At 41.5% G+C, this 14,650-nt stretch overlaps 1 protein-coding gene across 1 annotated transcript in view; it reads right to left on the bottom strand.

Annotated features, from left to right (window-relative positions):
* ACOX1 (acyl-CoA oxidase 1) overlaps positions 1-13,818 on the bottom strand; it is a gene marked incomplete at its 5' end in the record, with an annotated part of 18,043 nt that extends 4,225 nt beyond the window's left edge. Inside the window, 8 exon segments of the mRNA XM_029085607.1 lie at positions 3-17; positions 719-881; positions 1,215-1,384; positions 1,618-1,733; positions 2,304-2,423; positions 2,908-3,015; positions 4,847-5,007; positions 13,659-13,818. Coding sequence (XP_028941440.1) covers positions 3-17; positions 719-881; positions 1,215-1,384; positions 1,618-1,733; positions 2,304-2,423; positions 2,908-3,015; positions 4,847-5,007; positions 13,659-13,818 — 1,013 coding nt within the window.
* Between the last annotated feature and the right edge of the window lie 832 nt (positions 13,819-14,650).

The raw sequence follows: 14,650 nt of genomic DNA, 5'->3' as shown, positions 1-14,650 counted from the left end.
GCTGTCATTGCATGGAGCTTATGGACAAAAGCAAAGGCAGTTCAGATGTTTTCTCTTCCATTTTCAGCTTGCACACACACATGCTCAGTCCTGCAGCCCCCAGAAAAAAAAGTACAGCCAACACCATCCTTGCAGTGTCCTACAGGGTCTTGTTTTTCTTGCAAGGACTCTTTCCTGACCCAAACTATTTACATGAAAGCCTCTATACATGTAAAGATTTATTTTGAGTACCCAATCCTTTCTGTCTCCATGCATTATGTCCAAGACTGTTTTCAATGGCCTATTGTCACACTAGGTTCTCAGACAGGATCCCTAACTGAAAACTTAACATTTACAACCCTAACCCCTCAGTATAGTACCAATACCTTTCATCAACACACCAGTTCTACCCTAGTGACCTGGAAGAACAATCAAGAAGCTACAGCACAAGCATAAGACCAGTCTTAACTCCACACTCTAGTGGTATGCCATCATTCCTGGGAAGTCATCTTTTAAAAAAATACATTCACAGTAGCTTTCTAACTGTGTGCATTACTCCCTATTTTTTTGTAAGGGGCTGCTAAATGAATAGTGCAAATAAAGAAATAAAAGTCACTGCCTGGGATCTCAGAATCTAAAGAATTACAAGATGTCTCATGAGTGAAAGCCAAAAAGGCTTGATGCCTTTTCTCCCCTGCTGTAAAGAAACCTTACATAAAACCAAGAGAGGACACAGTACCTCTGGCAGCTCACTCAGATCCCCCTCATTGATGTCTCCACTAATACGATGATAGGTGTTTTTGATGTAGGCTCCCACAAAGTGAAAAGCATATGCTGTCGCCAGGAGAGGAAAAAGTTTGTATTGCTGGGTTTGATAATCCAAGATCTGGGGTTCTGGCTCCCTACAGCAAAATACAGATGAGTTAGTGTGCCAGTGCCTAGCACACTGCCGTGAAGTCCTATTCAACTCTAAGAAGATTCTCCACTTGGAGAGGACAAGCTGCATCGGTATCGAGCCAGACTATCTAGGGCCATACAGCAAAAGTCTCTGGCAGGGGGAAGGCATTTTGGCAGTCAAGAAGGAAAGATGACTATTAGTCACTTCCCAGGATGAAACAGTGTTTTGACACTTGATAGTTTCAAAGCAAACATCATCAACCACAGACCCTCTTCCCTCCAGTGTTTGGGAATTTACCCTCAGCACTTCAGCTGCTCTTTTATTTCACTGCACTCACCCTGGCTTTAGCTCAGACTGGTGTCTCACCGCACTATAGCGGATCGCAATGGTACAAGCCCGGGACAGGGAGCGAGCTGAATCGCCTACAATGAGAGATCGGATGAACACCATGGTCCCATAGGTTAGCTTGTCACTAAGTGGTTTCACATAGGTGCCATCTGGTTCAACCTACCAAAAAAACAAAAACAAGAACAAAACCCAACAGTCTGTTGATTTTTCAAGTTTCCTCCCTTTTACATGTTCACATCTCAAGCTCTAAACTCATCAAGTAGCACTTACAAGCAACCTACAATCTTGTTGGTACACTATCCAACCACACAAGAGCATTTGAAGTGTCCACTGCTAACAGCATATGCTGAAATTTTGCTTATATGCTTTCTTTAATGTTAAATATGCTTTACCTTGGCATATTTCATCAGCATGTTTTCCCGAGGAATCCTGAAGTTGTCCATTTTCAGGTAGCCATTATCCATTTCATCATAACCAAATTTGGGCCCAATATCACCCACTGTAATACCTGCCAGAGACAAAGCCACTTGCATTAAGAAACAGGAACTAAACACCACAAGAGGTTCAAGCCTTCTCCAACAAAGAGACTGTTTAGTTTTCTAAGAAGCTCTGGCATTGTTAGGAGTAACAGCTAACAAGGACCCTAATCTCTTTGATGGAAAACTGGACATCAAAACATTGGTATCTTCATAATTTACACACAGTCCTACTATCCAGTCACTGGGGGAGCTCTCTCTAAAGATCATCCAGCTCACTTCTATCTAGAGAGTGATGAAAGGTGTTCTTTCCCTTTCAAAGAGCAGGACATGCTGCCTCACAGAACACATAGCTGGAAAACACTGGGACAGAATCAAATCCCAAACTAACCTTCACATTGAAAGTGTGATGTGAAAGATGATCTGGTGGCAGTTCAGTCATAAGAAAGACTCCTTTAAGCCCTGTGACCTACCATCTACTCACTGAAATCAGCTAATGAAATAAGCCATGTACATTAACAAGACACACGCAGCTGAACGTAGCTGGAGAGAAACAGATCTAGCGTACTCCATGAATGCTAAAACTTTAACGCTGATTTTACCTGGCAAAGGTTCATGGGTGCCCAGTTGCCGTATGGGAACAATGAAGGCATGTAGTCCTTTGCACTGGCCCTGGGTGTAGAGCTGAGCCAGAACAATGGCATGGTTCGATGTCTTTCCAACTGCAAAAGGAGTAGGAGTCAAAAGGAAAAAAACACAGTCAACATGGTTATACACACAGAGTCTCTCATGAAAGCAGGATCTGAGATTACCTTAACTGCATCATGTGTTACAAAACCAGATGTACAACCCTGGTTATCATCCAAATTCTACAGCTGGACAAACAATATAGACTATTCAATACCAAGTCCTCGGCAAACCTGACAGTGGAGCTGAAGGAAGTACAAAGACTTTGATACAACTGATCAATAATTACACCAGATCCATACAGTGAATGATTCTGAGAAGCAACTCGGAGCACACAGATACCCCAAAGTTTTAGTAGGATTTGATAAGTGTGTTACTTGCTGTGCAAGAGTAACTGCCTTTCAGCCAACACTTTGGATCAACTTTCAATCACTGTTCTGTAGATATAATACACATGACATCACCTCCCTATGTTTTTCCATACATCTTCCAGATTTAGACACACAGTGATGCACTTACGTCCACCTGGCCACCACTTAATGGAGGTCACAGTGGGGCTGTTGAGGATGAATTCCTGGGTAGCAGGGTCATAAGTAGCTGTTGTTTCTAGACCCCGAAGATGAGTTCCTGAAAATAAGCAAACACATTGTTTTGGCAGGAAGTCAGTCACAAAACAGAGACAAAGACAGAATGGGACAATGGAAAGTTGAACTCCAGTAGTAATGTACAAATGTTGCTTTTAGGTAATGTCCTAGTACTGTACTAGTAATGTACTTTGCTTTTAGGCTATATAAAGGACTAAATATCAACAAATTAGGGAAGAACAAGTGAGAGTCAGACCATATTCTGGGACCTGAAGCCAATTCTCTCAAAACATGTTGTTCTGGGTTTTTTTTTCCCAGTGGTCTAGGATTAGTTTTCCAAGCACCTCCAATCTGACACCTTTTTGCTATTACACACCAGAAGCCCTTTCTCAGTTAAAAAAGTCCACAAAAACATGCTCACCTGGATTTCACTAAAACTGCAATCTAATTAAATTGTAAAATAAAAATCACACACTTTTCAGCCACCAGATGAAGTAAGCAGTGCCCATCATCTCTTCATTCCCTCATCAGGCCTACATTCTCCTCACTTGATGGAGCAGTTTCTCCCAAACGAGATCATCCATAGCTCCAAGACAGCAAGTAATGCCATGCATATACTAGGGCACTGACAGACAAAGAGATTGCAAGAAGATGAAGGTAACAATTCCAGGAACAGTCTTTGTCTTCTGCCCCCAACACTTCTTCACACGTATCTGTCTCAGCAGTGACATTGTCCCTGCATGCCTAAAAAATAAAGAAAAATCACCAGGCCTACTTGCTTCAACTAGACAAGCTGTGAACATTCCTAACAGCCTGGACTGACAGAGGAAGACAGAGCTAGTGACTTTCCACAAGAGCTTCAACATGAAAAAGGATGTATCACCTTGATGCAGCCACGTTTCCAAAGCATGGAGTTAATGGTAGACTTCCATAGGCAGCTTAACACAGACTTACTTTGCTGGGAAAGGATCTTCAAACCCCACTAGTTGCAAGAGATTCTCCACAGACTTGCAGTTACTTTATGCTTCATACAGTCTCTACATTTCACTTCAGCACAAAGGTGAATCCTGCTCATTTTTAGAAAATAATCCTCATCTGCAACTCTCAAGATGTCAAAATTAAAGTTTCCCCAGGCATAATATCTTCCCTTGGATTAAAACTTGGATTAAAAGTGCTGCAATCACAATACTGCTGGAGTTATCAAAATCCATTGCAAAGCTTGAAGGCAAAGGAATAACAACAAAGAACAAAGTCTACTTGAGACAGAGAATTATAAAAAACCAACACCCAAACAAAAAATAAAACCCCAACATTTCATGGTCCAATTAAAAAGAATATATGGGAATGAACTAAGGAATTGGGGGAATAAAGCTCCCCACAAAACATGAGCATTGGAACCAAGACATCCATGTGTCCTCTGATCCAAAGTCAGTCCCCAGGTGACAAGCAACTCACTTTTTTTGGCATCTCTTTCAGCACCTTAAAGCTCTGTCCTTTTGTCTTCACGCTGAACGTGAAGCAGAGCAAAGCAGAAATCACACTGGTAAGAATGGTAAGTGTAGAAATGAACTGATGTCATCAAACTGACATCCCCAGAGCCATATGCAATAATCTATACTGGTCTGAATGGCACAAGAGGAGCAGTCAGGATGCTCAGATACAGAACTACAGATATCAAACTCCCATAGGAGAAAAAAGGGGGAGCAGCACGTGGCGTAATGATCTATTAAAAATTTCAGAGGCAGTCTGCTTTTCCCTGAAGCCACAACTGCACACATAAAACGTGGGGTAAACACACACCACCTTTCCCAGGCAGGGGAATCCTTTGTACACAAAGCCATTCTTAGAAATAGCATTTAGTGAATGTACTGTACCATGGCCCATTTCAGTCTGGGCATAAGTGCCAATGATCTCCAGGTTCCAGGCAGGCATGAAGAAGCGATCCTGCTGCTCTGGGGTTGCCTGGGTGAGAAGGGTGGGGAGGAACATGCCCAGATGAAGGTCCAGAGGCTCAGGCCGTCCACGATGAACAAAGCTGTGAAGAAGTGTCATGGGATGGGAATGTGAAGGGAATGTTATGACAGGGAAGCAAGCGTGAGGATTCATGGTGGAGATTCAGGAAGAGACAAAAAGAAAAAGAAAAAAAAAAAAGTGATTCACGTGTAAATCAGAATTCAGCAAGTTTATTTTAGGAAGCCAGAGCACTGTCCTTTTCTCAGGCCTGAATAATAAAAAATTATGCCTACTATGAAATGAACATGCTGCAATGCATTTCTTTCTAATCATACATAAAATGCATTTGCAACATTCCCAGTTTTTTCATGCACCATGACTTGACAAAGAAGGATTAATCCAATCCAAAAGAAAGATCAGACCTTCACTAGGGTTTGGAAAGCAGAGGATATCCAAGTTAAACAGGCCGAGTCAGAATGTCAGTTTGTTGGAGATGTGATCTGGCTGGATGAAGCGAGTCCTCAACCAAAGACAGGAAGTCCACTTTTTTTTTTGCAGGGTTTGAGGATAGAACCTGGTAGAAGTCCCCGTTTATCCAGCTGAATGAGCCAGGTTTTCACTGAACCTTCTCTTTTTAAAAAAGGAGAGTCCTAACTGTACTATCTACTTCACTTTTTTTTTTTTTTAAATTAAAGATCAAACACAACTAGTATATATTACATTCCAATTCAACTCCCTTCAACTTTTGCTATTTTTAAAAGCTGTCTTAAAAGGACAGTGCTCTGCATGTGTAAGTCAAAGTTGTGAACATAAACAACGTGGCAGGAAAGCCAACACTTTTTAACCTGTAAATCACCAGCACAAAGTCTCTCCAATTAAATATCTTTCTCTAGAACTGTTCTTCCTCCAATTCTGTCAAACACTACTGTTAGGTACTTAAGTGGTCTATTAAGTTTTTCAATAAGAAAGAATTAAATGCTTTGTTAAATCTTTAAATATTGATAGCTTTGAGTATTAAAACAGTGGAGAGAGTTGAGGATCAGTACCTCCTGTACAAAAGCTGTCCATCTGGCACATTTCTGTATGAAATCATGTAACTGGTCTTTAACAGGCAAACATGTATTTAAATAAGATATGCATTACAGAAAGACCACTGATCTGAGCTGAGCTCAAACTCAGTCGGCATTCTTATCAAAATGGGAAGAATTCATTCTGGTGTTACCTCTAAACACACATTAATATGAACTAGCTCTATCCTGGAGCTTCCCAACAACTGTAATTCTTTCCTTTGATATTCTCAGGCACTTACAAATAAATTCAACCATCTCATAAACCCTGTAGCAATGTTTTCTAAGCTTTTTGACTGAACAGCAACCAAGCTCAACAGGGGACTGACTAATGGGTTGTCAGAAATACCAGATTTTACATGAGTTCAGGGCTGGTGAGAACTACACAGCTGACAGTCAAAGACGGAAAGAAAATCCTTATTTACTAGCAATAGCTATAAACCAGATAGAAACAGTCCAGTTTCATTACTCCTTTACTCACTAAGATGAAACTGAGTAACTACCCATTCAGGCTAGGATCCAATTCAATAATCCAGAGGTCTGTTTCCCCATCACCAGTTTCTAAACATCAGGATTAAATTAAGCAGAGCTCAGTGACAATTACTGCAAAAGCTTTACTGATGAAGTAGTTAGATACTCAACATTCACAGCAGGTTTTTTTTAGGAATGCCAAACAGTTGCAGTTTAATTATTCAGCATGGAAAGTGTATTTACTTTACCATACTATCGCTATATTATTTCTATTAAGTGTCAAAATACTCATTTTATCACCAAAAAAAAAAAAAAAAAAAAAAGAGAACTACAAGCAAACCAGATCATCACCAGGCAAGAAAGTGCAATGATCTAACGTGAAACAGCAAGTAAAACGAATCACTTTGTTGTGGAGGTGTGTCTGATTTAAAGAAGCTGGCGTGAAAAAGCAAACAAGGTTAGCAGGCATTTATTGTTGCCATCCGGTTGTCTCTTCACTTCTGGCATCGAGCTAAGTTTGCTCATTCCATCTCTCAAGCAGAGCAGATGACAAGATTCCCTCCGTTGCATCTTCCACAAATGTTTTGGCTGCCAGGAGCAGCTGGAACTGAACAGCCAGGCAACTGGCACTGCCATCTAACTTCAGCAACTGTCCAGACTTGCACACATCATGCTTTCCAAGCTCAGATGCCAGCACAAGCACTGGAGTCTTTGGTTTGTTAAACTATTCTTGCTGGTAATTTAACAGCCATAATTCCAGGTTCTGGGCTACAAGACTGTTTTCTGATCCATTAAATGTTCTTCCATTTGAAGAAGTAAAAGTCGTTTTCAACAATAGTAGGAATAAGATGTTTTTCTTCTTTGAAATCAAGATCTTTCCATGAAGTTGTACAGCTGCAATGGAGTAGCATCTAGAAGAAAAGTGCCTGGGGCAAAGCATACCTTACTTTGAAAACCAAAACTGTGCAATCTCCAGTCTCACCCTGCTAGCTGCATCTAAAGGCACACTTCTGACCTGCTTATGCAGGCCAGTCATGCACTAACAACTCTTGAGATACACATGCCCCAAATTCAGGCAAAACCCAAAACCACAGTACTGCTGACTGACATGTTCCAACCAGTTCAAGTGAAATTTGGACTCTCAGGGCTTCAAACAACCTCCTCATCTGAAAACAAAGGTAAAGAACTACAAAGTCAGTGATCAGCTAAGAGGTGCATTCTGGAAAAGACCAAAACTAACTCTGTGATTGTTAGGATGTGAAATGAAACAGCTGTCTGGCTAAAGGGCAGGGAACACCAACCGTTAACCAAACCATTTTACCTTTCTCCTTTTAGATTTACCTAGGGAGCATCATCAGTGTACAAACTGGAGTTACAGAAAAGAGGTTACCCATTGATCCCTGAAGGGAACTAACCATGTCCCATTTCGGTTTGGGCGTAGGTGCCAATTATCTTGACTCCACGGACCAGAGGCAGCCATTTCTCCTTCTGAGCATCAGTCGTTTGGGTCTCTAAGGTTTTTTGAAACATGCTGAAGTGGAGACCGAAAGGTTCAGGAAAATTGCCCAAGCATGTTCTACAGGAAAAAAATAGAGGGATCTGGATCTCAGTGTTACTGTTACTGTGATCCTGAAAGGCTTTTCTCCAATTGTAGAATAAAAGAAATAATTTCTTTGCCTAGTTCAAGCTTTTCTATCCCACAAGAAACCTCCAAACATGGAGGCATCAGAAGCAATGCTAATGGGGAAATAAATATTTCTTTCAGGCATTTTCCTCACCCCATGAATCCTGTTGTTGCTACGGAACTGGAAAAAATATTGTTCTACAAAAATTCATAAGGAACTTCAAACTGAGGACATGAAAACCAAATTATTTTCTCCCCCATCTCTCAGGCTTGGTAGGAATAAATCCCAGTCCTGCTGGTAGCCTAGTACTGGGCCATTATCACCTAGAAGCACTATGTCTTGAAAAGGAAAAGGCTTCTTAGGAGACCAAGCGCTTTTCAGAAGAGATCTGTATTGCCTGGAGCTGCTTCTATCAGTTGTGAGATCAGGAACTCACCCTCAATTAAAATTACTGTTACAGGCTAGTGCTGTAGGAAATGGAAGGAAAACCAGACATTCTAAGTGTTATTTCATGAGCAAAAGCTCTCATTTAGTAGCCACAATGGCAAGCAAAGTATATTTCCAATTAAAACAAGCTCCATAACACAGATATGCTCAAAAGGTTCCATATGTAAAAAGCTTTGTAGTAAATTACAGCATCTTCCCTTCAACATTCTGCAGCCTGAACAGTTTTCTTCACCTTCAATCTACTGCACACAAATGCTTATTCTAGCCAAACTCCAAGACAGAGGAGGAATAAAATGAGCGCTCTACATGAATACCTAAATACAAGATCTCTCCCACCTACCCAAGATACTGCAAGGGAAATACATCCTTCCATCTCAAGGCATTAATAACTGCCCGGGGAGCACACTGAAGGGTTTGTTGCCCACACAGACCTGCACTGCACAGCAGATGCTATGCAAATAGTTTGTCAAATTACACATTTGCGATTGGCATTTTACACCGTGCCTGGAATGAGTGCTTGGGAACAGAGAGTAAATAATTGATAATTCAAAACCAGATCCCTCTACAGACTGTGAAACTCAGCCTCAGGGAGGGAGAAAGCAGGACAAAGCTTCTTCAGCACCACCAAACTGTATGTTGAAGATGCTTATTTTAAATGGAACAGTTTTTAAATGGACAAGACTGAATAAGCTGGTGATCAATGGGTTAACTGTGCTTTAAGCTGATGTGAGTGCATGTAGTGTCCAGAGTTTCTGGAATCAAGGCAAACAGTTTTCTTACCAGAAAATATTCTGTTGCCTACAGCAGCACGTGTTTACAATGCCAAAGTTATCAGGGTGACCAAGGGCTTAAAAATGCTACAAGGACAGTGAGATAGAATTTTTTTTCAGCATTCTTGTGGGTTATTCTTTTAGTCCAGGACCCATATAACAATAGCAGCATCCTTTACTTCCTCGCTGCCTACAGCACAACTACTGTGCACCTATTCCTTGGGCTGAAAAAGGACAAGCCTACAGTGAGACAATGACTGTTGACTTTGAAATACACTGTTCCAGGGCAGCTTGGGAAGAGCCTGAACACTTCTTCACATTTCAGAAGCCATCGAAAGAACTTGACAAAAAGGTGCAGCACATGCTTTGCTGTCAGAAAAATCAGATCAGACAATGCTTCTTTGAAGGTAATGCTCCGGGGTGGTGGGGGGGAAGAAAAAAAAGTCTTCTCTAAGGTCACACCAGCAACTTTCACAGCCCATCAGTAAGTTTAGTGACAAGTGACAGATATTTCAAGCTTAACTGCACCTTCTCTGATAGGAGTAAGAAGAATGACATTTTGCAAGCTACTTCAACATCCTTGTGTCAGAAGGTCATACTATTTCATACTGACTAAACATGCAGCATTTTAATAGCTTCTTGCACTAACAAAGCTGAAAGCTGGCTCATTTACAGCAGAAACTTTTCATCTCTGCACACTCCACACTGAATGATTAGGAATTTCTTAACGTGCCTTTTAAAACTTGAATGGCAGTGAGAGAGAATCCAGTTTTCCTCATGACACGGGGCAAACAGAAGAGGTACCTCTTCAGCTGTGAAGGGAGGAACAACAGGTTTCCTTTCCTTCGTTTTCTTTCTCTGAACTCTTATTCCTTCCCCACTCAATTTCTACATTCACACTTGGCATTTCCCACCACCTATACAGCTTGTTCTCCAAAAGCTGCATTGTGTAACTGTGCAAGTGCTCTGCTACATCAAGACTGAATGTGCCTGGCTGCATCCAGCACCAGCCATTTGATCAACGACCAAAGATCACCTCATTGGTCTCAGGTCAGATCTGCAGATTTGTCAAGAGGAAAGCTGCTGTCCCAAATTCACTTATGGGAGAAGGATGTGTAGTAATATGCTAATTTGACAATATAGATCTTTGCAGATTTCACAGCAGCCAACGCCGCCCACATAGCAAAAGGTGCTTCTATCTGACAGAAGGGAGAAGGATGTGTAGTAATATGCTAATTTGGCAATATAGATCTTTGCAGATTTCATAGCAGCCAACGCCGCCCACATAGCAAAAGGCGCTTCTATCTGACAGATGAGTTTGACAGCATTATCTGTCAGTGAACAGAGTACACATCAGAACAATTTCCCTTTTTTTTTCATGCTGACTTAGATTTTGCTGCAGTTAGACTGTAAAAGAAATCTCAAACATTGGCACTTTAAGGCTGCTGGCCTTCAAAAGTTGTAGTCACAGCAGAAACTGCAGTGTTCACACATGTTAAGACACAGGAAGAATTGAAGCAATTAAAATGGCTTCTAAATATATTTAATAGATCCTCTTATGTTTTGGAGTCCAACAAAGCCCTTGGGGAAACAGGAAGGAGGAGCATTCAGTTCGACATGTCACAACTGTTTCAGCACAGCTCCAGGACAGCTGAAGCATTTCTCCTCATCTATTCATAAATCAAGTTATAATGAACCTTTTCCTAATGTCCAGCCTCAACCTCCCCTGGCACATCTTCCTGCCATTTCCTCTGCTCCTGGCATTCGTTGCCTGCCCCTCCTCTTCCCCTTGGGAGGAAGTTCTAGACCCCCAGGAGATTTCCTCTCAGTCTCCTCTTCTCCAGGCTGAACAAACCAAGCGACTTCAGCCTCTCCTCACACCCTTCCCCTCTAAACTCTTCCCCAATGCTGTGTCCCTCCTCTGGACGCTCTCCAGCAGCTTTAGATCCTTTTTCTCCTGTGGTGCCCAAACTGCCCCCAGTGCTGGAGCTGAGGCCGCCCCAGTGCAGAGCAGAGTGGGACCATCCCCTCCCTGGCCCGGCTCGCAGTGCAGTGCTGGATGCACCCAGGACACGGGTGTCCCTCTTGGCTGCCAGGACACACTGTTGGCTCATGTTCAACTTGCCATGGACCAGAACCCCCAGGTCCCTCTCTGCAGGGCTGCTCTCCAGCCTCTCATTCCCCACTCTGTATGTGTGACCAGGGTGTCCCAGGTGTTAGTATACAGAAGCTACAGGAAAACAACTAGCTCAAAATTATAAAAAATTGCATCTGTAAATAAAACTGTCCCTGCTGTTTGGGGATCATCACAAGGCGTGAAGGATTCCTGGCAAAATATTTTTAAGCTTCCATATGTGAAAATCTGATGGACAATCACAATATATACAACTTGACATCTGAATCAAGGACTTCAATCTATTTCATAAGCTTCATTCAAGCTCATGTCACAAGACCACAGCCACTCAATTTTCTGGCTTGGAAAAAACAAATAAACCCAAACACTGTTTCTCCAAGTCAGCTTTTACACAAATGAAGTAACTTCTGGTTAGCACCAATTGGCATGTTTGGGTCTGTGATAAAAAACAAACTTAAGTCTGCAAGTTCAGTAGAACTCTAAGTTTAAAAAAAAATGTTTGACACTCAGCAGGTGAGAGAGCAGGGACAGATGTTAAAATGCAAATGAAATCAAAGGATGAAAAAAATAATCCTTTAATTTCTCCCACTTATTAAGAAGCAGTAAACCAACATCCTCCCTTGCAAACAGCAGACATTACATTCAAATTGAGAATAAGAACAGCATATCCTTCTCAGAGCAAACAAACTTCACCTGCAGGCAAGAAATATATGTACTGCTCTTCATTCTTCTACATGTTATTACAGAAGAAGACACTGGAAAATACAGTCTACAGTAACTGCAATTATCTTTTGAAATCCTGAATGTCCGCAATTAGAAATTACTCTGAAAAAACTGAGCCTTCCTCACTGTTTCAGCTGATTTTGGATCATGAATTCTGACTAGTCACACTTGACTATTCATATCACATAAGATATGGATGTATTATTTAGTACCTATATGAAATACTAAGTTCTCACCCATTTAAAGTTAAGAATTGCTGACTCTGAAGTAAGTTTATGGAAAGACAAAACTAGAATCTGACATTTGGCTACCTCAGAAAAGTCCTGTTTTCATTAAATATTGTCTGTAATGCTACTAGAAGACAGTATTTACATTGCAATCTTTGTTTAAATTTGCCAGCTGGTATACGACATAGACTTCTCTGAATTTTCACCACAAAAAGAAACTTCCCCACCACCTCCAATAATCTTATGTAATAAAAATTAATTATTAACTTTTGCCATGCAGTAGAACAATTACATTACTTCCACAAGAACTTTCATGACACAGGTGAATGCAGACCAATTTATTTGAAATTAAAACTACAGCAGACAAGATAAATTCAACTAACTAGTCCCAATATTCCTGCCCTGACGCCAGTGACACCTTTTCTACAAATCCAGTCAGAGGGGGCTTGTGATTCTACCAGTGCATTATTTAATGTGCAATGTTTACTTAATGTGACAGAGGATATATTCATGGTATTATGCCCAGATTTCTAGAGTGTGCAATCTCTCTGTTAAGCAGTTTCTGTTTGCTTATATCAGAATGACTTTAATAGAACTAAGGGGAGAAATATGTCAAAGTCAGGAACTAAGTTCCCTGCAAGCTGGAAGGAATGAAGCTCAGATGTAAAGACAGTTTTATTTTTATTAACTTAATCCAAGGGTAACACTATCAGATAAACAAAAGGTCAGCTACAACAAAAACCCTGTAGGTCAGAGGGAACCACTATTAGCACCAGGAGCTTGGAGGAGGGAGACAGGACAGATAGTTATAAACAACTTCTAAGTTATCTTGGAACATTTTCAAGTATGCCTGTAATGAAACTTTATCATGTCTAAGTGCAAAGTGAAGTAATCAGCTTTAAGAGATTTCATTAGAAGCTGCAACTTCATCAGATCTATTCAGATTCAAAATATTTCAGTATATTTTTTATTCATTTTGGAATAAAAAAAAAAATCAGACTACAAGTCCTATTTTTTCCTTTCTGCATCATATATAATACAAAGGGTGTAATTATTAATGGTGCATGTCTAGTAAAAAAATCTAAGGAAAACAGAATATTCAGGATATCAGGGTTTCATCAGAAATTCACTGAAGCCAAGACTTCAGTGGGCTTTTGTACAGGTCTTTGGAGAGTTGTGCTTTTTCCCTATGTTTGCTGTCCAAATTAAGCTGATGTCCTTGGTGATGATTAAAAGCACATACAAGAAGCAAACTCTATAGCTAGGTACCTTTTAAACCAGTAGATCTCCTCTGGATCTGCAATTCCATATTCTCTTAACTTCATCACCATCAGAGAGCTCTTCCTAACGGCTTGCTCATAGCGTTGGCTACGGGACAGGAAGTTCAAATCCTCGTGCTGGAAGTCAGGGTCATTAGTAACTAAGGCCTCTGGTGACAGAACAGGAGGGGAAAACAATCTCAGTTTCCACAAACCTCAATAGACAGCGGGCGAGAAACGATTCAGCATTTCACTTGCTGCACCTCAAAGTACAGGAATGAGAAAATTAAAAGTTAATGAAATCAGAAAGAAGTCAAAACTTTTGAACAGAGGGACTCTACCAACAGGGCACTCTCCCATTCCACACACAGACCTCGTTTTAACTTAGGAGAACTCTGGACTTGGCAGGAGGTCAATTCACTGATGTAAGACCTGCAGGCCCCTCAATAACCATCTCAAATCCTCAAATAACCACCGCTACTGCCAGATCAGACTGCCTCATGAACTTTGATCCCTATACAACTCCCTTGCAGAAGGGCACAGCTATTATTCCCACTATACCAACTGGAAAACCAAGGTACCCAGAGGCCACTGACTTTCTGTGTCCCCTTTGGCACACAAGTTACACAACATCAACCTCTGACAGTTCCACCCCAGCAAGGGCTGAGGAGAGAAAGGGGACAGAGGTATTTCATTAATCTCACGTACCAGCGGGGGGTGAGAAACAAGTCAGCTTTGTACTGTTGGGCAAGAGCGTACTAGGAAGGGAAAAGCAGAGAGGGCCCAAGAGAAGCGCCCAGGGGAAGTCGCCTCTCACCCTCCGGAGGAAGGGGAAAGACAGAGGTAGAAGGACATTAGGACATTGCTCTACCAGGGCCACCCCGAGCCCCTTCTGGGAAGGGAAGGGGGATCAGGGACACAGCGCTGCTCCTGCTCCCCTCTGAGCTCCCTTCCTTCTGGCGGGCCCCTCCTCGCAGCTTTCCCGGCTCCCTGGAGTCTCTT

This window comes from Antrostomus carolinensis, unplaced genomic scaffold (genome assembly GCF_000700745.2).
Source record: "Antrostomus carolinensis isolate BGI_N321 unplaced genomic scaffold, ASM70074v2 scaffold10590, whole genome shotgun sequence".
NCBI classification, from domain to species: domain Eukaryota; kingdom Metazoa; phylum Chordata; class Aves; order Caprimulgiformes; family Caprimulgidae; genus Antrostomus; species Antrostomus carolinensis.
This window is presented reverse-complemented; position numbering and strand designations above follow the sequence as displayed.